Here is a 23791-nt window from a genome sequence, read left to right as displayed (position 1 = left end):
CCAAACAATTAACATCATATCAATCTCAGGTCTTGGGGAAGAGACTCTTGATCAGTTCAAGCTTTTGTATGTCTTCTGCCAAAATACACAGAGTTTAGTGGTGGTGAATGTAGGAGATTATTAACGGGTTTCAAAACGAACTTCCCCAAATGTTGGCCAGCACATACTCTGTTTTTGTTGATGCTGCTGCTGCTGCCTCACTTCTGCTCCAGCCACAGTTTAAACTCCTCTATGTGTGGTGGAAAGCCAGGAGCACTGATGCCTCCAGATGATCCTTTAGATAAGATTATTCTTGGTGAATTCGTATCCATGATTCTTGCCAATTTCATCATGGAGACATTTAGGAAAAACCCACAATTTTCCAGAACTGCTTAGTAGGTAGGGCTTTATTGTTCTTTTGCGAAGAAATACAGAGTGGACCACATAGTGCTTTGTACTATCACAAAATAATTTGTACTGTGCTAGCAGACAGCATTTTCCATTGTTATATTGTTTTCCATCATTCTTCCACACTGTTTTAAATTTCATTAATATACTAGAAAAGAAATATCCCACTCCCATTGCTATAGAAATAGCATCATCAGCAGATCATGGTCAAAACTAGTCCATTTTGGCATCAATTCCTAGCTCTATTTTTGAATGCACATTTGGTTGCATGTGGTTGACATTATCCCTGCACTCTATCCAAGCATAACAATGGCTGATTTTGAAACAGCTATAGTCATATATATGTTCCTCTGTTCCTGTTCATTTAGAACACTGTTCCTATAATCCTGTTGCTTTAAGAGACAAGGTTTATATCAGTGGGTTTTGTACAAGGTTTTTCTCTACTATATTTAGCAACAATCAGCTTGATTTAATGAGCAAATTCCAAGTGAAGCTGTAACACAATGGATTCTCTGAGGCCATACTTTATGAGTGTTTTTAAATGTCATTGCAGTCTCATCCCTAAACACTACCAGCATGTCCTGGCCTTTGTTTTCGCTCTCCATGAGATCAACAAAAATGCTGAACTGTTACCAAATACTATACTGGGTTACAAGATTTGTGGTAACACTTTGATTCCTGGAAAGCCTGTTGGACCACTGTGGGTCTCCTGTTCCTGAGAAAAGGAAAACCCCTCAATTACAAGTGTGTCAGCAAAGTAAATCCTGGTTGTCATTGGTGGACTCACTTCCTTAAACTCCATGCACATGGCCCACATTTTAAGCCTCTACAAGATACCATAGGTACAGTTTTATGGTTAAAGCAGTGAGAATACAGTAGGTGGGTTTCTCTTCAAGTTTCTCGCACATCCTGCCTAGAATTCACTGCCAAATCAGATGAGTTTCCTTGGAGGTTCAAAAATACCACTTTAGAAGGGCAAGAGAAACCCTTGAAAGCCTTTATTCAGATCAATGATGACATAACCCATTGGGAGACAGTGTAATGTAGTTTACAGAGACTCACACAAACTTGTTTTCAAATTTCCATTTTACCATGAAAACACACTTAGGGGTGGCAATAATAAAGTATCCCTTGAAAACCCTGTTTAGGTTGCCATAATTCAGAAGCAGTTTAACAACACACAACAAAGAGAAACATCCAGGAAGGGTCAGGGCTTTCTTTGCATAAAATATATTGTGCTTTTTCTGTTAGCTTAATTATGGCTCCTTTTACCCAAGGTTAAGTGACAAAATCCAGTTCTCTTTTTTCTACCAGATGATCCCCAGTGAAGGTTCACAGTATGTCACCTACTCAAGCATTTTGGATGGAACTGGGTTGGCCTCATTGTTGGTGAAGACAATAATGGAGAAACTTTGCTTCAAATCTTGAGGTCAAAGATCTTGCAGAGTCATATTTGTATTGCCTGGACAATAGTAATCCAAAGAGTGTCACTATTCTTCCCAGAGAAAATACTTCCAAGAGAATTGAGATTGCTTCATTCTGCTTTCTCACAAATAGAAATCAATGCGATTCTCTTCCTGAGTTGTTATCATTTGATAAAGAAATTAAAAACACAAAAGATTTTGAAGTTCCAACAACATCTGGTTTATTGAGCAAAATGGGGGAGGCAGAATCGAAACCTCACAGCGATGAATTCCCGGTTGTACTCCGGCACAACAAAGGCAGATCTTGAAGTCCACACTATCATCTGTCGACTGGCAGTCATTGGGCACTCCGCCATCCACTGGATGTTGTCCGCTTGCCGTTTCGGGGTGAAGCCTGCTTTCTTTCTGGATCATGGCTTCACTTTTCCATCGGGGTAAAGGGTAAGCAGTTCCTCCTCCTCCTCCAGAACATCTATGGAGGCGCCCTTCTTTGAGAGATTATTGCTTACGCTTCCTCCTCTCCCACAAATTCACCCACAGGTACTTTTGTTACAAAGTCTTCCCTATGTGGGAGACCCCTATTAGGGGTCACCTCCAAATTTTCAGGGGAGTTTCTTTTAGGTACCATCTCTAACACTTGGCTTATGTCAGATATATTGAGCCTTTTCATCATCTTGTTCTATATCTTTTCGATTTGCTTTCTTAGGTAGGGGGTTTGCATTGCAGGGTTTTAAGGGCTTTTGCAGCTGTGGAGCAACTAGACTTCTCAGCCCTTGAGTTCTGCCACAAGAAATTTATAGGTTCTGACCCTGCCAAAAGCAATTTACTCCCCTCTATAGCTCAGGACAAAATCTTCTTTACTGGGCCTCATACAAACCTTTCTCCTTTCTAGAAGTACCTCCCCAGCGTTGCTCTGTTATTTCTACAGCCTCCTTACTATATTTTAGAAGGACAATTAATCATTTGTGAAGTCTATCTCCACTCCTATGTTGATAAAACCTCTCTATATATCAGGTTTTTATCACTTATAAGCCTCTCTAAGCTTAACAACCCAAAACCATCACTGTGGTCTTGGCATTCATGGCCACCAAGCCAGAGAATAGGGTGAGGAAGTGGAAGAGACTTGCTGTCTTAGTCATCATTCCCTCTTCTTTCCTTCAAGTAGACATCTGTGGTTTATGGTTAGCAATGGCTCATCCATTTATAGTTTTGGACATGTACTCCCAGATAAATGAAATCCTTGTTGAATGCAATAATGACTCAGCTCTCATGTTCTACCAGTTAGTTCTATATTCTCGTTATACAGTATACCAGCTTCAAGCGCACCTGGATGAAACAGATGCCCTGGATCCATTTCAGTCGGGCTTCAGGCCGCGCCATGGTACAGAAACTGCATTGGTCACCCTGTGTGATGACCTACTGAGGGAGGCTGACAGGGGAAAAGTGTCCCTGCTGGTCCTCCTGGATATCTCAGTGGCCTTCAGTACCATTGACCATGGTATCCTCCTGGGGAGACTCTCTGAGTTAGGAATTGGGGGCCTTGCTCTGGCCTGGCTCCATTCCTTCTTGGAGGACTGCCCTCAGAGAGTACAGCTTGGGGAGAATGTCTCGGCCCCGTGGAGTCTCAATTTTGGGGTTCCACATGGGTCGATTATCTCCCCAATGCTGTTTAAAATCTATATGAGGCCGCTGGAAGGGGTCATTCGGGGATGTGGAGCTCGGTGTCATCAGTACGCCGATGATACACAGCTCTACATCTCCTTTCCACCTACCGCAGGAGATGCCGTTCTGTCCCTTCAGCGCTGCCTGGAGACTGTACTGCAATGCATGCAGGAGAACGGGCTAAGGCTGAACCCGGACAAGACGGAGGTACTAAGGGTGGGTGTCCCCACAGTGGGGAGTTTGGGAAACTCCCTCTCTTTCGGGGGGGTGACCCTCCCTGCCAAGGATGGGGTCCGCAGTTTGGGGATCCACCTGGACCCAACGCTTACTATGGAATCCCAGGTGGCGTCTGTGGTCCGAACCGCCTTCTATCATCTCAGGCGGATAGCCCAGCTGCGGTCCTATCTTGATGTGGGGGCCTTCACTACCTTGGTGCATGCGCTCATAATCTCAAGATTAGACCACTGTAATGCGCTCTACGTGGGGCTGCCTTTGAGGCTGCTGTGGAAACTTCAGGTGTTGCAGAATACTGCGGCCAGACTTCTCAGTGGTGTGAAAAAATACCAACATCAAGATGGCGCCGGTAGCGGACGGATAGCGATCCCACCGCCGCTGCCTGGCTAGCTTTCCTACCTTCCTATCTCCTTCTCTTTTATTTTTTCCACTCTTTTGTCTGTTTTGTTTCTCTTTATTTCCTTTTTCTTTTATTTTTTCTTCTTTGGTCTCTTTGGTTTCCTGGGGCAGTCGTTCTCCCCCCTCGTTCTGCGGCGCTGGGGCTGAGTCCGGAGAGGGCGCTGAGTCCTGGGCTTCGGGCTGCAAGCTCTGAGCCGAAGTGGATGGACCCGGCGCAGCTCGGGATGCGAGGCTCGGCTGTGGACCGCCCGGTGGAGTTCGGAGCTCGAATTGCTTGTTTCCTGATCTGAGCTGAGGCAGAGCCAGTGCAGCTGACCGAGGCAGGAGTTGGAGCTCGGGATGCGAGGCTCGGCTGCGAGCCGCCCGGTGGAGTCAGAGGCTGTCTGCTCGTTCCCTGCCTGTTCTCAGCAGACATCCCAGCGGAGGCTTTGGCGAGGTGACCAGACGGCGGAGGATCTGCGGCTGGTACCCCGAGAGTGTTGGAATCCTTGGTGGAGTGGGCAGACGGAGCGCTGAGACTGGAGGCGGCCGCGAGGCGCAGGGTCTTCGTGAGAGCCGGATGGAGCCTGTGGGGGCTGTCGGAGCGCCTGAATGCCAAGCACCGGCGCCATGTTAGGAGATCTCTCCCCAGGTCTCCCTTTCCCCACTTGCCTCTTTGCATCTGCTGAGGATGTCCCCCTGACTGCTCTTTTGGAGCGAGAAATGGCAGGGTCTGAGCCTCTCCTAGCTAGCCACCTGGTGCCTCTGATTCTGCTTATCTATAACATCACGGACCAAAAATCCATCACTGAAAGCTGTGACTCCTGGCCCTTTAAAGAACACTGCAAATCAGCGCCACCATTAACATCGCCAAGGGCGGTTATATCAGTAACAACAAGGCCAGGCGGGGGAGAAGGACAGTTCTGGGTGTTCTGTGGGGGTTAATTAGTTTGGGACTCTGTAGTTAGATTTTATTTATTATTATTTATTTTTTCTTTATTTTTATTTGTATTTTGTATTTTTTTTACTTTTACTTTGATATTATTATTAATTGTATTCAATTTATGTTTATTTACTTATGTATATCATTTTTATGCTCTGTCATATTGTATATGGTTAATTTTCTTTTTTGTTACTTGACCTAGTTGTATTAAGTTAATCTTTGTTTTTTAAATTGTTTTTCTCCTTTTCCCCTCCTTTCCTGCTTTTCTCCCCCCCTTCCTTCCATCCTCCCTCCCTTCCCCCCTCTGACATGGAATGGATGGCCTGCCCCCCCAGTGAGGGACCCCAAAATATCTCTGTGGTCACAGGTAGAGGGAGATACGGCGTTGGCACGATCCCTACTCATGCAAGAAGAATGATGAACAGATGCCTGAAGGCTGTACATCGTTCTGAGACCGTATTGAGGCAGCCAGACCAGCCAGCCTTCCACTCTACGCCTGGTGTTGTTGAATGCCAGGCATGCATAACCAAAACATGGATAGGCGGAGAGGGGGGTCCGCCCCTAGCACTCATCTGCCCGCCCGGTTATGCTGTCCAACACCAGGGTAGACTGGAAGGACGGGGGGGGAGTTGCCATTGTTTATAAATCCATCCTTGAGGTTACTAGGCGCTCCTCAGTGGTAAAGCCGGATCTGGAGGCTCTCCACGTATCGATAGGGGCCAGGGACGGTATTGGGATCTTGCTGGGCTGCCATGCTCCCCGCGACCCAGCCATTTCCCTACCAGAGCTGGTGGACTTTGTCTCCGCGGCACTGTTGGTCTCCCTGAAGCTGTTGGTTTTGGGGGACTTCAACGTGCATGCGGAGGCAGAGACTTCCAGACCAGCTCTTGAGTTCTTGGAGACCATGGCCTTCTTGAACATGTCCCAACATGTTATTGGCCCCACCCACGTGGGAGGCCATACACTTGACCTGGTTTTTTTCCTCCAGTTGGAGCGAGAGTGGTCCAATGGTGACTGACCTTGAGTCGGTCCCTCTGTCATGGTCGGATGACCACCTAATAAAATGTAACCTCAACATGGCCCTCCCCCCTCGCAGGGAGCAGGGACCTATTGTTATGGTCCACCCTCGAAGGCTACTGGATCCGAATGGATTCCAGGATGCCATGAGAGGAGTTCCGACTGACCTGGCTGGCGCTCCTGTCGAGGCTCTGACCGTCAGCTGGTTCGCCGCTGCGGCTAGGGCTGTAGACATGATCGCACCTCTGAGGAGCGCCTAGTAACCTCGAGAATGGATTTATAAACAATGGCAACTCCCCCCCCGTCCTTCCAGTCTACCCTGGTGTTGGACAGCATAACCGGGCAGGCAGATGAGTGCTAGGGGCGGACCCCCCTCTCCGCCTATCCATGTTTCGGTTATGCATGCCTGGCACCCACTCTGGCCTCATTGCATTGGCTGGCCATCTGTTTCCGCATCGACTTCAAAGTGTTGATGCTTACATATAAAGCCCTAAATGGCTTAGGGCCTCGATACTTGGTGGAACGCCTTCTCCCGCCAAGATCTACCCGTGTCACTCGCGCGAGCCAGGAGGTGAGGCTGAGGAGCCTAACGCTGAGGGAGGCCCGGAAGGAGAAGACAAGAAATCGGGCCTTCTCAGCAGTGGCTCCTCGCCTCTGGAATAACCTCCCTCCTAATATTTGCGTGGCTCCCTCGCTGGGCATTTTTTAAAAACAACTAAAAACATTGATGTATCGGCAGGCCTTCCGCTTTGTCAGTTCCTGATTCCCCTTTCCTTCCGCTCCCTAGTTCTGTCCCATCTTGCTGCAACTTTTCCTTTGTAAAATTGTTTTAACTATATTGTTGTTCTTTTTTTGTTGTAAGCCGCCTAGAGTAATCTTAATTGATTAGATAGGCGGGATATAAATAAAATAAATAAATAAATAAATAAAACACATTTCACCCACTCTGGCCTCATTGCATTGGCTGCCCATCCGATTCCGCATCGACTTCAAAGTGTTGACGCTTACGTATAAAGCCCTAAACGGCTTGGGGCCTCGATACTTGGCGGAACGCCTACTTCCACCAAGATCTACCCGTGTCACTTGCGCGAGTCAGGGGGTGAGGCTGAGGAGCCTAACGCCGAGGGAGGCCCAGAAAGAAAAGACAAGAAATCATGCCTTCTCGGCAGTGGCTCCTTGCTTCTGGAATAACCTACCACCTGATATCCGCACGGCTCCCTCGCTGGGTATTTTTAAAAACCAACTAAAAACACTGATGTTTCGGCATCAGCCAATTCCTGATGTTTCAGCCTCAGCCGATTCCTGACTTTCCCTTTCTCACCTTTTCTAGTGTCTGTCCCATTTGTCCAAAGTTTTCCCCTTATTTAAAACTGTTTTGTATTCACATTGTTATATTATTGTTGTAAGCCGCCCAGAGTGGTCTTAATCAACTAGATAGGCGGGATATAAATAAATAAATAAATAAATAAATAAATAAATAAATAAATAAATAAATAAATAAATAAATAAATAAATAAATAAATAAATAAATAAATAAATAAATAAATATGTGCATCATAGACTAGCCTCAGTTTACTTTGTTTTCCTTTAACGAGAGTTGAGGCTTCACTTGATTGAGTACCCCCTGATCTGCCTTTCTGGTGGCCCATGGCATCTGTAAGGCTGCCCTCCAACACCACATTTCGAAAGAGTTGATTTTTTCCCCTTGTCTTTCTTCACTTTGGTCACTTCATCTTTAACAAAGCACAGACGATTTTGACTTTGGTTTCCAGTGACAATCTTCACTAACTCCCAGCACCTTCTCTCTTTTTTTTTTTTAATTCAAAAGGCAAAAGGACACATTTTAGAAACATGTAGAGTTTGGGGGGTTATATAACATTTCTTCCTCAGGTTGCCTAACTGAAACAAACAGTTTTGAAATTGGAAGGTAGCTTTCAAGTCCACATCCTGCGGAAAGGGCATGACAAGATGGGTTTACATGAGAGATTAAAGGATGAGTATGGTTTTATTTCCATTGCATCTGTTGGACTCACTCACAGCTTTGCTTCACCATTGCATAAAATCCAAAACGCCCCTTCAAAAAATTTTGACACAGAAGGACAGCAGCCGTATCCCAGCTAGTCTTGATTCTGCTCTCCCCCATAAACCACAGTAGAGACCATATGATCATCTTCTGAGGTCTTCTAGCACTGGGTAATTCTATACGATGAAAGTTTATCTTGAAATTTGTATGTAGTGTATGTACTGTATACTTAAACTTGCATCTCTTCCAAGAAGAGAGTTTTGAGAGTTCTCAGGACACCCTTCCAATCCTTGATTAACAATACTAACGGCCTCACTCAGCTGAAGGCAGCTGTCAAGGCACTTGGCCAGGATCCAGAGGCAACATTGAGGTCCCCCAGGCTCCTTCTTCCCAATAATCTTTGAGAAATTCTTCTTCATTCAAAAATTCAGGTCAGTGACCAGAAGGTTGATTTCTCCCTCTGCAGTTTTCAACAAAGTTTTCAGACTTCAAAATAAAGCAAGCCTGACTGTCTAAAAGAAAAATATCAAAACATATTTTGACGCTTGATTACCATCCTTACAATTATTACAATAGTTTGCGCAGCCCCTCTGCTTTTCAGGTCCCATGAGGAATACAGAAGCCTACCTTCAGAAATGAGAAGAAGAAGAAAAGGATGGAAAATATCTCATTTATTCTCTGAAGTGTTCCCCTCACAATATAAAGGACCCTGTGCTAAAAGCTCAGACCATCTCAGTTACAAAATCTGGAGGACAGAAAGTGAGCCCACACCAGTTCTTCTGCGTCTTCTACTGGGACTGATAAAGCTTATTGATTGTGACTGTAAGAGGTCATTCATAAGGTCCAACAAAGACGTAGCCAGACGTTTGTCAGCAATTCCTCTGGTTTTCTTGCCACTGCTAGTACTCCTACAGCACTGGTGCTGCAGCCGCAGATTCAGCTCCTCCAGGTGTGACTGGCAGCCAGGACCTCAGATGCCTTCAGATAATTCAAATGAGTTTGTTATTGGTGGATTTGTTTCCATAACTCTTGCCAACTTCATCATGGAGTCATTTATGAAACATCCACAACCTTTAAGTACTGCTTAGTAAGTACATCTTTATCTTTTCTTGTTCTTGTAAAGAAATACGATGTTGATCCAGGAACAATTCAAAGCATATGACTTCTATCTCACTTCCCTTGCTACAGAAATGAAAATAGAGCCAATGCCTTCATTGTTTCGCTAGACAGAATCTAAAATGTTCTCAAAAAATGAACAAAGACTGGCAGCCTCAGTGACATTATCAGTGAAATGTACATTTGGTTCTTTATTGCTTAAATTGGTCCCTACACTGTAACAAATAATACAATTGTATGATTTTGATGCTCCTATATATATCCTTCTATTCATATGGTGGGCAAATACTTTACCCTTTGTCTATTCTTTGAAGTCACCATGTAAGAAGATTTTGAAATGTCTTTGCAGTGTGATCCCAAAAAACTATCAGCACATCTTGGCCTTGGCTTTTGCCATCCACGAGATCAACAAGAATGAAGTACTGCTACCAAATATCACCTTGGGTTACAAGATTTATGACAATAACTTTGATTCCTGGATAGCTGCTCATAATTCTATGAATCTTCTGTTCTGGAAGAAAAGAAACCCCATCAATTACAACTGTGAAAAGACAGAGCAAGTCCTGGCTGTTGTTGGTGGGCTCACCTCCCAAAATTCCATGCAGATGGCCCACATTCTAAGCATCTACAACATCCCACAGGTATGCTCTTAGAATTCAATGGATGTATCCAGGTGGAGAAACTAGCCTGATAATTTGCCTTGAGCTTCTTCCCCAGCCTGCTTAAACGATTCTGCCAAATTTAGAGTCTGTAGCATGAAATGAATTTTTAAGAGGCTTCATTCCAAGAGAAATCTTCCTATATTATATTCAGTGGGATTAAAAATTAAACATGTACGCACTGGGAGACAGCAGAAGACATGGTATCAAATCCTCATTAAGTCCTAGAATAGTGTTCTTAGTGTGTGTGTGTGTTTAGTCGTTTAGTCGTGTCCAACTCTTTGTGACCCCATGGACCAGAGCACGCCAGGCCCTCCTATCTTCCACTGCCTCCTGGAATTCGGTCAATTTCATGTTGGTTGCTTCGCAGACACTGTCCAGCCATCTCATCCTCTGTCGTCCCCTTCTCCTCTTGTCGTCACACTTTCCTAACATCAAGGTCTTTTCCAAGGAGTCTTCTCTTCTCATGAGATGGCCAAAGTACTGGAGCCTCAGCTTCAGGATCTGTCCTTCCAGTGAGCACTCAGGGTTGATTTCCTTTATAATTGACAGGTTTGTTCTCCTTGCAGTCCAGGGGACTCTCAAGAGCCTCCTCCAGCACCACAATACAAAGGCATCAATTCTTCCGTGTTCTGCTTTCTTTATGGTCCATCTCTCACATCCATACATCACGACAGGAAAAACCATAGCTTTGACTATTTGGACATTCGTTGGCAAGGTGATGTCTCTGCTTTTTAAGATGCTGTCAAGGTTTGTCATCGCTTTCCTCCCAAGAAGAAGGCGGCTTTTAATTTCAGGGCTGCTGTCTCCATCTGCAGTGACCATAGAGCCCAGGAAGATAAAACTGGACACTGCCTCCACATCTTCCCCTTCTATTTGCCAGGAGGTGATGGGACCAGTGGCCATGATCTTAGTTTTTTTGATGTTGAGTTTCAGACCGTTTTTTGCACTCTCCTCTTTCACTCTCATTACAAGGTTCTTTAATTCCTCCTCACTTTCTGCCATCAGAGTGGTACCATCTGCATATCAGAGGTTGTTGATATTTCTTCTGGCAATCTTAATTCCAGCTTGGGTTTCTTCCAGTCCAGCCTTCCGCATGATGTATTCTGCATATAAGTTAAATAAGCTGGGAGACAATATACAGCCTTGTCGTACTCCTTTCCCAATTTTGAACCAATCAGTTGTTCCATGACCAGTTCTAACTGTTGCTTCCTGTCCCACATATAGGTTTCTCAGGAGATGGATAAGGTGGTCAGGCACTCCCATTTCTTTAAGAACTTGCCATAGTTTGCTGTGGTCCACACAGTCAAAGGCTTTTGCATACTCAATGAAGCAGAAGTAGATATTTTTCTGGAACTCTCTGGCTTTCTTCCTAATCCAGCGCATGTTAGCAATTTGGTCTCGAGTTCCTCTGCCTCTTCGGAATCCAGCTTGTACTTCTGGGAGTTCTCGGTCCACATACTGCTGAAGCCTACCTTGCAGGATTTTGAGCATAACCTTGCTAGCGTGTGAAATGAGTGCAATTGTAGGGTAGTTGGAGCATTCTTTGGCACTGCCTTTCTTTGGGATTGGGATGTAGACTGATCTTTTCCAGTCCTCTGGCCACTGTTCAGTTTTCCAAACTTGCTGGCATATTGAATGTAGCACCTTAACAGCATCATCTTTCAAGATTTTAAATAGTTCAACTAGAATGCCATCACCTCCATTGGCCTTGTTGTTAGCCAGGCTTTCTAAGGCCCACTTGACTTCGCTCTCCAGGATGTCTGGCTCAAGGTCAGCAACTACATTGTCTGGGTTGTACGGGATATCCAAATCTTTCTGATATAATTCCTCTGTGTATTCTTGCCACCTCTTCTTGACGTCTTCTGCTTCTGTTAGGTCCCTCCCATTTTTGTCTTTTATCATGTTCATCTTTGCGCAAAATGTTCCTCTAATATCTCCAATTTTCCTGAACAGATCTCTGGTCTTTCCTTTTCTGTTATTTTCCTCTATTTCTTTGCATTGTTCATTTAAGAAGGCCCTCTTGTCTCTCTTTGCTATTCTTGGGAAGTCTGCATTCAATTTTCTGTAACTTTCCCTATCTCCCTTGCATTGTTCTTAGAGATTGTTCATAGAGATTGTTCAAAAACACACAGAAAACATCGTTTTGCCCTTATTGCACAAAGGAACCACACTTTCTTATCATGGCAGTGCTAAGTCCTTGAAAACCCTGTTAAGGTAGCCATGATTCAGAAGTTCCTAGAGAACACATAACAACAACAAAAATTTAAGGTTAGGTCAAATTATGTTGGGGGGAAAAAGAGAAGGGTTTCTTAGTTTAAAATGTACATTGCATATTTTTCACTTAGGTCAGCTATGGCTCTTTTGAAGAAGCCCTGAGTGACAACATTCAGTTCCCCTTCTTGTATCGGATGACCCCCAACGAAGAACCACAGTATGTCGGGATTGTTTCCCTACTCCAGTATTTTGGATGGAACTGGGTTGGCCTCATTGTTCCAGACGATGACAATGGAGAAACCTTCCTTAGAACTTTGACATCAAAGCTGTTTGAGAGTCATCTTTGCATCGCTTGGACCATGATGATCCCAAGAGTATCTGTGTTCTTACCGAATGAACTACTACTTCAAAAAGTGCGACCCATTCTGTCGACTTTCCGAGTGATTGAAATCAATGTGATTCTTGTGCATGGAGACAAGCAGTCTTTGGAGGCATTATACCTCACTCTATTCTACTTTGAACAGTTTGAGAGACCACCACAAAGCAGGGTGTGGGTGACGACGGCTCAGTGGGATTACACATCTTTGCCGACTGGGTTAAAACTGGCCTCAGAGTCACTCAATGGAACCTTGTCATTTGCCCTCCACACAAATGTGGTGCCAGGATTTCAGGACTTTCTGGAGAACATCAGTCCTTTTCACTCCAACATTTATCTTCTTCCTGAGTTCTGGTTCACAGTATTCAGCTGCTCATTACCAATGCATAACCTGCATTATCGAGATGCAAACAACTGCACCGGGCAGGAGAAGCTCTCAGGACTTCCTGGATCTGTCTTTGAAATGGGAATGAGTGGCCACAGCTACAGTGTCTACAATGCTGTTTATTTTGTAGCACATGCCTTGCACACCATTTATTCCTTGAGAGGCTTACAGAAAGGAAGGAGAGATGGAGACAAGCAGGATCCTTGGAATATTCATCCGTGGCAGGTAATCACATGGAAAACCAAGTTGAGGCTCGTATATATATCCAGGTAAACCAAAAGGCTATAGGACCTCCAATTTTGTGGAACAGGATAGAAAAGTGAGGTCTTGCCTCATTACTCAAAGGGCAGAAAGAGAAAGATTGACTTCATGAATTGATCCAATCTTATCCTACAGTCTCTTAAGCTGAGGGCTATCACTGCTGAGTGATGAACGGAATGAAAAATGAAGTCATTAGTGCACAAGTGGATATTTTTGGCCCTCCATTTCAATATGTCTGTGTTTTTCCACCCTTCTCAAGGAAGCTGATCTTCACCTTTTTTACTTTCACGAGATTAAGAGAATGTTTTGCACACTTGAGTACATCGGCCATTGTGGTTTGCCTGGAACATTTCTGAATGTTCAGACTGTACAGAGCTTTGATATATTTCTCTCTGATTAAAACTGTAAACCTTTTATTTCTCTAATACAGCTTCACTCAGTTCTAACAACTCTCCATTTTAACAATAATGCTGGAGAAGAAATATTTTTGGACGAGAAGCGGGAACTGGCAGCTGGATTTGACATCAACAACTTCTTCGTCTTTCCCAACAGGTCCTTCCAGAAAGTCCAAGTTGGACACGTGGACCCCCTGGCCTTTGAAGGCAAACAGTTCGCTATCAATGGGAGTGCCATTGTGTGGAATCAGAAGTTCCATCAGGTGGGGATGCTTATTCCTAGCATTAATGAACTGATTTAGCTGCACCAATTTAGACTGAGTTAGGTGTCGGCTGTATTTTGTTCCATGAGGAAAGGGCCTTGTGTAGGCAAATATTTCTCTTTGCACCATCTCCCTAACATCCTTTACCCTGTTCCATGCCAAACCTACCACTTCGGAGAAACCATAGAAGTATTTTGTCAACCATGATGTAGATATTATACTCACAATTATTTCGTGATCGACTGAGAAATGATTATCACATAAAAGAGGAAGTACGTAAATTCTACGTATTCTCGAAAGGCTTAGGATGAAAAAACTTCAGAACATGGCCAAAGAGCCCGAAAAACCCGCAACAACTACGTAAATTCGATTCTTTTTTTTTTTCCATCTCTGTGAATGATAGTAAACAGAAGAGGAAATCCCATATACCATCTTAACTTTGGTGCCAATACGATTCTTGATGGCTTTACTGATTAAAGCCTGTCATGGTTTTTCTGCTAGGTGTTGCAAGTAATATCAAGAATTTCCTGTGTCACAAAATCTGATTTCAGGAGGTTCCTCTCTAAATACTCAGCCACTCTACCCTAGTCTAATACTCACACATAAGCATAGGATCTGCATAGTTCTAAAGGATTGACTTCCAGGCACTGCAAAACAGGACAGCAAGTGAGCATATCACCTCCTGAGAGGTAAACTAAGCCAACTAAAGAAAATTCTAAATTCCCTTTAAGACATTTCAGATGGTTTGCCAATCAAGCTTTAAATTACTTTGAATGTTCATGAAGAGAAGAACATTTTGTGCCCCCTCCCTTTACACAGCTGAAATCATTTCCTAATTAATGCAGGACCAAGGAACAAACTGACTTTGCCTTCCAAACTGCCCTCACAAGAGATAAAGTCCAGGTATTACTCCTTCCTTTTACCTGAGCAGACACTGCTGCCACAATGCTTGCCAGCTTTTCCCAGACACTCACAGAGAAGACTGATTTTTCCAGATGGATTCCATATTTCCCTAACTGCTCAGGTTCTGTATATTCTAGTATTTTGAATCATGTACAGAAAAGCTAATTTCTCACATTCCTTCATAAGGATTGAATCTCCTGGCTCATTCAAACTCAGGTGTAATATTGGGGGATGTAGGAATGTTTTTCGAAAACAGAAAGTGGATTTCTAAAAAGTACTTTCCCAACCTCCTTCAAATGTGGCACAGATCAAATCCAAACTATGAGCAATCACTTGGCAACACGCAGATGACGTTCAGGAATCTCCTGAATGCTAAAGCCTTGCTTGGAATGTCCCCGCCTATCAGAAAAGGCTAACAGAATGTTGATTTGACTCACTAAGGAAAATCAAAGACACACTTCTTCTGAGATTGTAATATTTCTCATTCCATGTAGGGAATTTAAGTGTCACCTCTGTACATCTTTTCGCACACTTTTTAATGTGTCAACACCAAAATTGGAGGGGTTTTGTTCAATGTTTTAATTTATATCATCATTGAAATTTAATTTATGCTTATCTGATGTTCTGATTGTTAGCTACCCAAAATATTGCTCTGGTCACTAAGGGTACAACGTAAAGATTGAAATATAGGAAATGAAATGAAATCTTGTTGCAGAACTTTATATCACTGAACTTGAATCTTGTGAAAAGCTGTTTGGGGGGTTATTAAGATATATTTATTCCCCTCACAAAAAGGTTCCAATAATCTGGAGAGTAATCCCCTTCATTCTAGGGAAGCCTTTGATAGCCACAGAATGCAGGTGAAGGGGACTCTTTAAGATCTGAAAGTGGCAACCACCAACCTTGGCAGCAATGGAATGCTGGCCAATATATTGCGATCACTGTCATTTGTCATAGTGGTGGTTGTGGTGGTGTATGTCCCTACCTAGAAGCTAAAAAGCATCTGTAAAGCTTTGTCAGTCGTAACGAAATGTGGAACCTTCTAAACACCTTTCTTTCTCATTGGAAGGTGCCCAGATCCACCTGTGTTGAGAGTTGCCGTCCCGGGCACAGCATGTTCGTCCAGCCAGGGAAGCAAGTGTGTTGCTATGATTGTGTGGAATGCCCCGAAGGGAGGATTTCAACCCAGATGGGTAAGTGAAGGATTGTAGAGTTTGTGGACTTTCAGGTGAAGGTCCCTCTTTCTCTTCTCCTGGTACCAAAACAGGAATGCATTGCTTGAGTCCAAAGAACATTCTGAAAAAGCAATGAATTCTAATATTTAAAAACTAAATGGAAGTCCATTATTTCTTTACAGTTTTTGGTTAATTGAAGATGAAAATGAAAATGTTTTTGCATTCTACAAACAGTGGGACCTTTCTTTCTTTTCTCCAGATGCAGCCCAATGTGAGCAGTGCCCTGAAGACCACTATCCAAACGAGAACAAAGATTGGTGTATTCCTAAAGGCATAAGTTATCTATCTTACGGTGAACCATTGGGAGCACTTCTGGTGTCTTTTGCTCTTTTCCTGAGTGGGAACACATTTGTGGTGATGGGAATATTCCTGCTCTACCACCGCACTCCCATTGTCAAGGCCAATAACTGGGGAATCACCTGGGCTCTCCTCTCCTCTCTGCTCCTCTGTTTTCTCTGTTCCTTCCTCTTCATTGGCTGGCCTGGGAAGGTGACCTGCCTTCTGAGACAGATGGTGTTTGGTGTCATCTTTTCTGTGTCTGTCGCTTGTGTCTTAGCCAAAACCTTGACTGTGATTTTGGCCTTTATGGCCACCAAGCCTGGAAGCCAGATGAGGAGATGGCTTGGGAATAGACTTGCTCTGTCAGTCATCATCTTCCCTTCTCTGATTCAAACTGCCATTTGCACTGTATGGTTGGCCATTTCTCCCCCATATCCAGAATCTGACATGCATTCCCAGAGTGACACCATCACAGTTCAATGCAACCAAGGTTCCGATCTCATGTTCTACCTTGTCCTGGGCTTCATGGGACTGTTGGCCATCATCAGTTTCACAGTGGCTTTCTTTGCCCGGAAGTTGCCCGACTCATTCAATGAAGCCAAGCTGATCACATTCAGCATGTTGGTCTTCTGCAGCATATGGGTGTCTTTTGTGCCAGCCTACCTGGGCACCAAAGGGAAATACACAGTGGCTGTGGAGGTCTTCTCCATCTTGACCTCTAGTGGTGGGTTGTTGTGTTGCCTTTTCTTCCCTAAATGCTACATCATGATTTTCAGGCCTGAACTAAACACCCGAGAGCAATTAGTAAGCAAAAGAAGTGGCAGTAATTTAGGGGTCAGGAATGCCAGCCTCTGAGTATACAGTACAGCTAAGAAGGAGATGAAGTTCTGTCAAGAACTAGAAGCAGAAAAGGGGAGATGTGTCAGAGTATAGAAATTTTATAAGCCTGAACCTGTATATGTGTTTCATTAACGAGCTGCCATTGTGCACAGATGTGAGAATGCTGAATCACTCTGGAGCTGATGCAGTGACTTCAAACCAGGAGAAGACCAGGTGCAAAAGGATGAAGTCACCTGCATTCTGATTGGACTGAACAAAGCCATGTACATGTATATAAGTGGACTGTGTCTTTGCTTCTCTCTCTTCCTCCACTATCACTTGCTGCCATGCATGCTGCCAGATTGTACAAAGAGTTCCTGCCGTGCTGTTAAGATACCTGCCTGTATATAACTGTAAATATTTGTAAATACAACTGTCTTGCAACAAAAGAATAACTCTGCATTTTCTACTGTCGCCAAAACCATGACAAGATGTGTATTCAGTCCATATTTTTTTTATTTATTTCAAATATTTTTCCCACACGTTGCTCCTTATAAAGGATCCATGGCAGGTTACATCATTAAACAAAACTTTTTGAAGTGAAAAAGGTCTTTTCCTGCTTGTGGAAATATAGCAAAGGTGGCCTTAGCCTACCTTGTCCTGGAACAGAAAGTCTAGGAGCACGGAGAGAGAAGGGCCTCTCCTGTGTGCCCAATAAATGGTCTGCTAAAGATGGTATGACTGGGAGAAAAGCCTCCACTGATTATCTTAACAGCCTACTTACTTTCTTACTTAATAGTAGGCTCAAAAGGATCATTATAAGTCAGAATTGACTTGACATCACATCACAATGATGATGTTGATAATGATGATGAGGATGATACCACCCAATTTGTTTTGCACACTACTCTGGGCAGTTTACAATCAAAGAAAATTCAGTCCATGATATTTATTTATTTATTTATTTATTTTATATCCCCCCTATCTAGCCAACTCAGGACCACTCTAGGCAGCTAATATATATAATATATATATACCCCTTCATGGATTGCTGCCTTGTCGTGGCGAAGGGGCTTGAGTAACTCAGAGAAGCTATGGGCTATGCTGTGCAGGGACACCCAAGACGGACAGGACATAGTGGAGAGTTCCGACTAAACGCAATCCACCTGGAGTAGGAAATGGCAAGCCACTCCAGTATCTTTGCCAAGAACGCCCCATGATCAGAAACAAAAGGCTAAAAGATATGACGCTGGAAGATGGGCCCCTCAGGTCAGAAGGCGTCCAACATGCTACAGGGGAAGAGTGGAGGACAAGTACAAGTAGCTCCAGAGCTAATGAAGTGGTTGGGCCAAAGCCGAAAGGACGCTCAGCTGTGGACGTGCCTGGAAGTGAAAGGAAAGTCCAATGCTGTAAAGAAAAATACTGCATAGGAACCTGGAATGTAAGATCTATGAACCTTGGGAAGCTGGAGGTGGTCAAACAGGAGATGGCAAGAATAAACATTGACATCCTGGGCATCAGTGAACTAAAATGGACAGGAATGGGTGAATTCAGCTCAGATGATTATCATATCTACTATTGTGGGCAAGAATCCCGTAGAAGGAATGGAGTAGCCCTCATAGTCAACAAAAGAGTGGGAAAAGCTGTAATGGGATACAATCTCAAAAATGATAGAATGATGTCAATACGAATCCAAGGCAGACCATTCAACATCACAATAATCCAAGTTTATGCACCAACCTCCATTGCTGAGGAGACTGAAATTGAACAATTCTATGAAGATTTACAACACCTTCTAGAACTGACACCAAAGAAAGATGTTCTTCTCATTCTAGGGGACTGGAATGCTAAAGTAGGGAGCCAAGAGATAAAAGGAACAACAGGGAAGTTTGGCCTTGGAGTTCAGAACGAAGCAGGACAAAGGCTAATAGAGTTTTGTCAAGAGAATAAGCTGGTCATCACAAACACTCTTTTCCAACAACACAAGAGGCGACTCTATACATGGAAATCACCAGATGGGCAATATCGAAATCAGATTGATTATATTCTCTGCAGCCAAAGATGGAGAAGCTCTATACAGTCAGCAAAAACAAGACCTGGAGCTGACTGCGGCTCTGATCATCAGCTTCTCATAGCAAAATTCAAGCTTAGACTGAAGAGAGTAGGAAAAACCACTGGGCCACTCAGGTATAATCTAAACCAAATCCCTTATGAATACACAGTGGAAGTAAAGAACAGATTTAAGGAACTAGATTTGGTGGACAGAGTGCCTGAAGAACTTTGGATAGAGGCTCGTAACATTGTCCAGGAGGCAGCAATGAAAACCATTCCAAAGAAAAGGAAATGCAAGAAAGCAAAGTGGCTGTCCAACGAGTCCTTAGAAATAGCAGAGAGGAGAAGGGAAGCAAAATGCAACGGAGATAGGGAAAGTTACAGAAAATTGAATGCAGACTTCCAAAGAATAGCAAGGAGAGACAAGAGGGCCTTCTTAAATGAACAATGCAAAGAAATAGAGGAAGATAACAGAAAAGGAAAGACCAGAGATCTGTTCAGGAAAATTGGAGATATTAGAGGAACATTTTGCGCAAAGATGAACATGATAAAAGACAAAAATGGGAGGGACCTAACAGAAGCAGAAGACGTCAAGAAGAGGTGGCAAGAATACACAGAGGAATTATATCAGAAAGATTTGGATATCCCGGACAACCCAGACAATGTAGTTGCTGACCTTGAGCCAGACATCCTGGAGAGCGAAGTCAAGTGGGCCTTAGAAAGCCTGGCTAACAACAAGGCCAGTGGAGGTGATGGCATTCCAATTGAACTATTTAAAATCTTGAAAGATGATGCTGTTAAGGTGCTACATTCAATATGCCAGCAAGTTTGGAAAACTCAACAGTGGCCAGAGGATTGGAAAAGATCAGTCTACATCCCAATCCCAAAGAAAGGCAATGCCAAAGAATGCTCCAACTACCGCACAATTGCACTCATTTCACACGCTAGCAAGGTTATGCTCAAAATCCTCCAAGGTAGGCTTCAGCAGTATGTGGACCGAGAACTCCCAGAAGTACAAGCTGGATTCCGAAGAGGCAGAGGAACTCAAGACCAAATTGCTAACTTGCACTGGATTATGGAGAAAGCCAGAGAGTTCCAGAAAAATATCTACTTCTGCTTCATTGACTATGCGAAAGCCTTTGACTGTGTGGACCACAGCAAACTATGGCAAGTTCTTAAAGAAATGGGAGTGCCTGACCACTTTATCTGTCTCCTGAGAAACCTATATGTGGGACAGGAAGCAACAGTCAGAACTGGTCATGGAACAACTGAGTGGTTCAAAATTGGGAAAGGAGTACGACAAGGCTGTATATTGTCCCCCAGCTTATTTAACTTGTATGCAGAATACATCATGCGGAAGGCTGGACTGGAAGAAGCCCAAGCCGGAATTAAGATTGCCGGAAGAAATATCAACAACCTCCGATATGCAGATGATACCACTCTGATGGCAGAAAGTGAGGAGGAATTGAAGAACCTTGTAATGAGAGTGAAAGAGGAGAGTGCAAAAAACGGTCTGAAACTCAACATCAAAAAAACTAAGATCATGGCCACTGGTCCCATCACCTCCTGGGAAATAGAAGGGGAAGATATGGAGGCAGTGTCAAATTTTATTTTCCTGGGCTCCATGATCACTGCAGATGGAGACAGCAGCCCCGAAATTAAAAGACGCCTTCTTCTTGGGAGGAAAGCGATGACAAATCTTGACAGCATCCTGAAAAGCAGAGACATCACCTTGCCAACAAAAGTCCGAATAGTCAAAGCTATGGTTTTTCCTGTCGTGATGTATGGAAGTGAGAGCTGGACCATAAAGAAAGCAGACCGCCGAAGAATTGATGCCTTTGAATTGTGGTGCTGGAGGAGGCTCTTGAGAATCCCCTGGACTGCAAGGAGAACAAACCTATCAGTTCTAAAGGAAATCAACCCTGAGTGCTCACTGGAAGGACAGATCCTGAAGCTGAGGCTCCAGTACTTTGGCCATCTCATGAGAAGAAAGGAGTCCTTGGAAAAAACCCTGATGTTAGGAAGGTGTGGCGGCAAGAGGAGAAGGGGACGACCGAGGATGAGATGGCTGGACAGTGTCTGCGAAGCAACCAACATGAACCTGACACAACTCCGGGAGGCAGTAGAAGACAGGAGGGCCTGGCGTGCTCTGGTCCATGGGGTCACGAAGAGTCGGACACGACTAAACGACTAAACACACACACACACACACACACACACACACACACACACACACACATATATATATATATTAGCCGCCTAGAGTGGTCCTGAGTTGGCTTGTAATTTGTAATTCACTTCCTTTATTTTGGTTCCTTTAATTTCTGGATCAATCATTACATTCCTATTTAATACTTCCAAAGTGAATATGAATAACAATGGAGAGAGCAGACATCCCTGTCTAATGCCTTTTTAATATTAATATTATCCATCAAGTCACCATTTACAATTACGTTAGCTATTTGTTCATTATAGATTGTTTCACATTTATGAAGTTTTTTCCAAACTCCATAGCTTTTATTAGCTGTAGCATAAATTGCCAGTTCATATTATCAAATGCTTTTTCGGGTATCCAGAAAGTTTAGTGCTGTTTGTTTCTCTGCATGAACCTCATAATATTCTAATATGTCTAAGATTATCCTTGTACCTTTGGCAAAAATTCATTTTGGTCTGAATGGATGAACTCCATTAAGAATTTTTTCAATCTTTCCGCTATATTTACTGAAAAGATTTTATAATCCACACTCAATAATAATATTGACCTAAAATTTTTTATATGTGTAGAATCCGTGTCTCCTTTTGGTATTAGGGTGATGTATGCCTCTAGCCATGTCTTGGGTATTTTACCTTCTAATAGAACTTCGTTGCAAACCTCTTTGATTGGTTGGCTTAATATATCTTGGAAGAATTTATAGAATTCCACTGGGAATCTGTCTGTTCCTGCGGGTCTTATCTTTTTTTGTTTGTTTGTTTTTTAATGGCTTCTACTACTTCTATCATTGCTATTTTCTCATTTAGGAGATCTTTAATGTTTTCTGGTACTTAAGGGAGGATTGCTTTTTCTATATGTTGTATTGTTTTTTCAAGGAAAAATTCTTGGGTATAATATAGATTTGCATAATATTCTTTAGTTTTTTATTTTCTCTTTTTTATATTGTAAGTCTCCATTTTCATCTTGTAGCTTCCTTATTCATCTTTTTTTTTCTTTTTTCAACCTACTGGATAGCCATCTTCCAGATTTGTTGGCATTCTCAAAAAAATTTTGTTTAGCCCTTTTAACTTCTTGAGCTAATTCTTCTGATTCTATTAAGTTTAATTTATGTTTCACTATCTCCATCTGGTTTTTAAGAATATTCTTCTGCAGTTCTTGTAGTTCTAGCTCCAGTTTCTTAAACCCTTTAGGTTTGTAAGTTGTTGGTTTTTATCCTTATTCCTTTTAACTATATATGACATGGAGAATCCTCTCAAATATGCTTTAGCTGTGTCTGAAATCATTTGCAGGGATTGTTACATACAGCACTGATGTTACCTGTCTGTCATGGGTTTGGAAGGAAAGTTCCATCCTATGGGGAGTGGAAGGCGGGACATCAGGAGGAGGGGCTGTACTGTATATATATGTGAAGCCTGTGTGGTGAAGTTAGGAGACGCTGGGATGTGACGAAGCAGCAGCTGGGAAGAAGAAGCTGGTGTGGGAGTCTGTGTGTCAGACAGGGTACTACTGTGTGTCAGAGTACCAACCTGATAGGTTCAGGTGTCTGTTGGTTAGCCAGAACTGATAGGTTCAGGGTCTGTGCTTCAAGTTAAGGGTTCTGTGTGAACCAAACTGTATGCATGTATGAATGAGAATAAGCCACGTTACTTTATCTTATTCACCTGATTGTTTTGTTTTTCCCTGTGTGTATTTAAATAAACCTTATTCTTTTTATTGTTTGAAAATCCATCCCTGGTTTGTGTGACTTCTTATAGGGAATGGTTGGTGGCAGCTCAGTTAACGTGTGGCAGATCCCAGTAGGTCTGGGTTTGTCACATTGATTGGTGTCCAGCGTGTGGGATACGACTGGTCCAGTTGTCCAGCGGTCCAGCAAAGCCTTGGCAAGTGTGCCCAGAGCAAGGGGGGTCTAGTCAGGGACAATCTGAGGCGCGTAGGTAATCTTCTAGGTGTACCTCACGGGGAGGTGCGCTAGTGGAAGAACGTGCCAACTGGGGAGACTAGATTAGGGTGCTCTGAGGCAGCCTGGTTTTGGCGGGAAAAAAGCTGAGGCAAAACTGTATAGTAACAGTGATCTAGCCTGCCTGCTGAGAGGCCCAGCAGAGGGGGGTAGGCTCTGGCTCGCAACTGTTGCAAGTTAAGTGCTGAAGAACAGCAGCAATCTATAGAAAGCTGGTTCTGAGGCAAAAGAAAAAAAAAAGTGGTCGTTTTATTTTGAGGCTTGACTTTTTAAAGCAGCCTGTTCTGAGGGGGGATTATGCCCTTGACTCGAAGCCAAGTGGCAGAAATGGGTGAAGTGAAAGACCCCCAGGTTGACCAAGGTTCTGAGGATGAATTTGGCTCAGTGCAAGGTGACAGCACGGGAGAGCAGAACCCAGAGCTCAGAAAATTGCTCATAGCCCAACAGCAAGAACTGAGGATGAGGCAATTGGAAAAAGAAGAAAGATTAGAGAGAGAGAGAATGGAAATGGAGAGGGAATTGCAGAGAGAGAAAATGGCGTTTGAATTAAGAAAATTGGAACTGATGAACCAGAACAATAATAACAATAGGGAT

General features: G+C 43.4%; 2 protein-coding genes across 2 annotated transcripts; both read left to right on the top strand.

Moving 5' to 3' along the window:
• Window positions 1–9392: 9392 nt before the first annotated feature.
• On the top strand, window positions 9393–14453 carry LOC144583414 (vomeronasal type-2 receptor 26-like). The gene is made up of 2 exons (XM_078377133.1): window positions 9393–9825; window positions 12192–14453. Exons 1-2 carry the CDS (start codon window positions 9682–9684, stop codon window positions 13092–13094), a joined length of 1047 nt encoding a protein of 348 aa, XP_078233259.1. The 5' UTR covers window positions 9393–9681; the 3' UTR covers window positions 13095–14453.
• LOC110070537 (vomeronasal type-2 receptor 26-like) lies at window positions 13542–17425 on the top strand. Its single transcript, XM_020778222.3, has 3 exons — window positions 13542–13740; window positions 15713–15836; window positions 16078–17425. Exons 2-3 carry the CDS (start codon window positions 15758–15760, stop codon window positions 17010–17012), a joined length of 1014 nt encoding a protein of 337 aa, XP_020633881.3. The 5' UTR covers window positions 13542–13740; window positions 15713–15757; the 3' UTR covers window positions 17013–17425.
• The last annotated feature ends 6366 nt before the right edge of the window (window positions 17426–23791 follow it).

This window comes from Pogona vitticeps, chromosome 6 (genome assembly GCF_051106095.1).
Source record: "Pogona vitticeps strain Pit_001003342236 chromosome 6, PviZW2.1, whole genome shotgun sequence".
In the NCBI taxonomy this organism is placed as follows: Eukaryota; Metazoa; Chordata; class Lepidosauria; order Squamata; family Agamidae; genus Pogona; species Pogona vitticeps.
This window is presented reverse-complemented; position numbering and strand designations above follow the sequence as displayed.

What these genes read in the sequence shown, in the direction of transcription:
- LOC110070537 (XM_020778222.3), top strand. Translation starts at nt 15,758, where the DNA reads ATGTTCGTCCAGCCAGGGAAGCAAGTGTGTTGCTATGATTGTGTGGAA. An exon ending in GAGGATTTCAACCCAGATGG is followed by an intron (nt 15,837 to 16,077) that starts GTAAGTGAAGGA and finishes TCTTTTCTCCAG; the next exon opens with ATGCAGCCCAATGTGAGCAG.
- LOC144583414 (XM_078377133.1), top strand. Translation starts at nt 9,682, where the DNA reads ATGAATCTTCTGTTCTGGAAGAAAAGAAACCCCATCAATTACAACTGT. An exon ending in GCATCTACAACATCCCACAG is followed by an intron (nt 9,826 to 12,191) that starts GTATGCTCTTAG and finishes TTTTTCACTTAG; the next exon opens with GTCAGCTATGGCTCTTTTGA.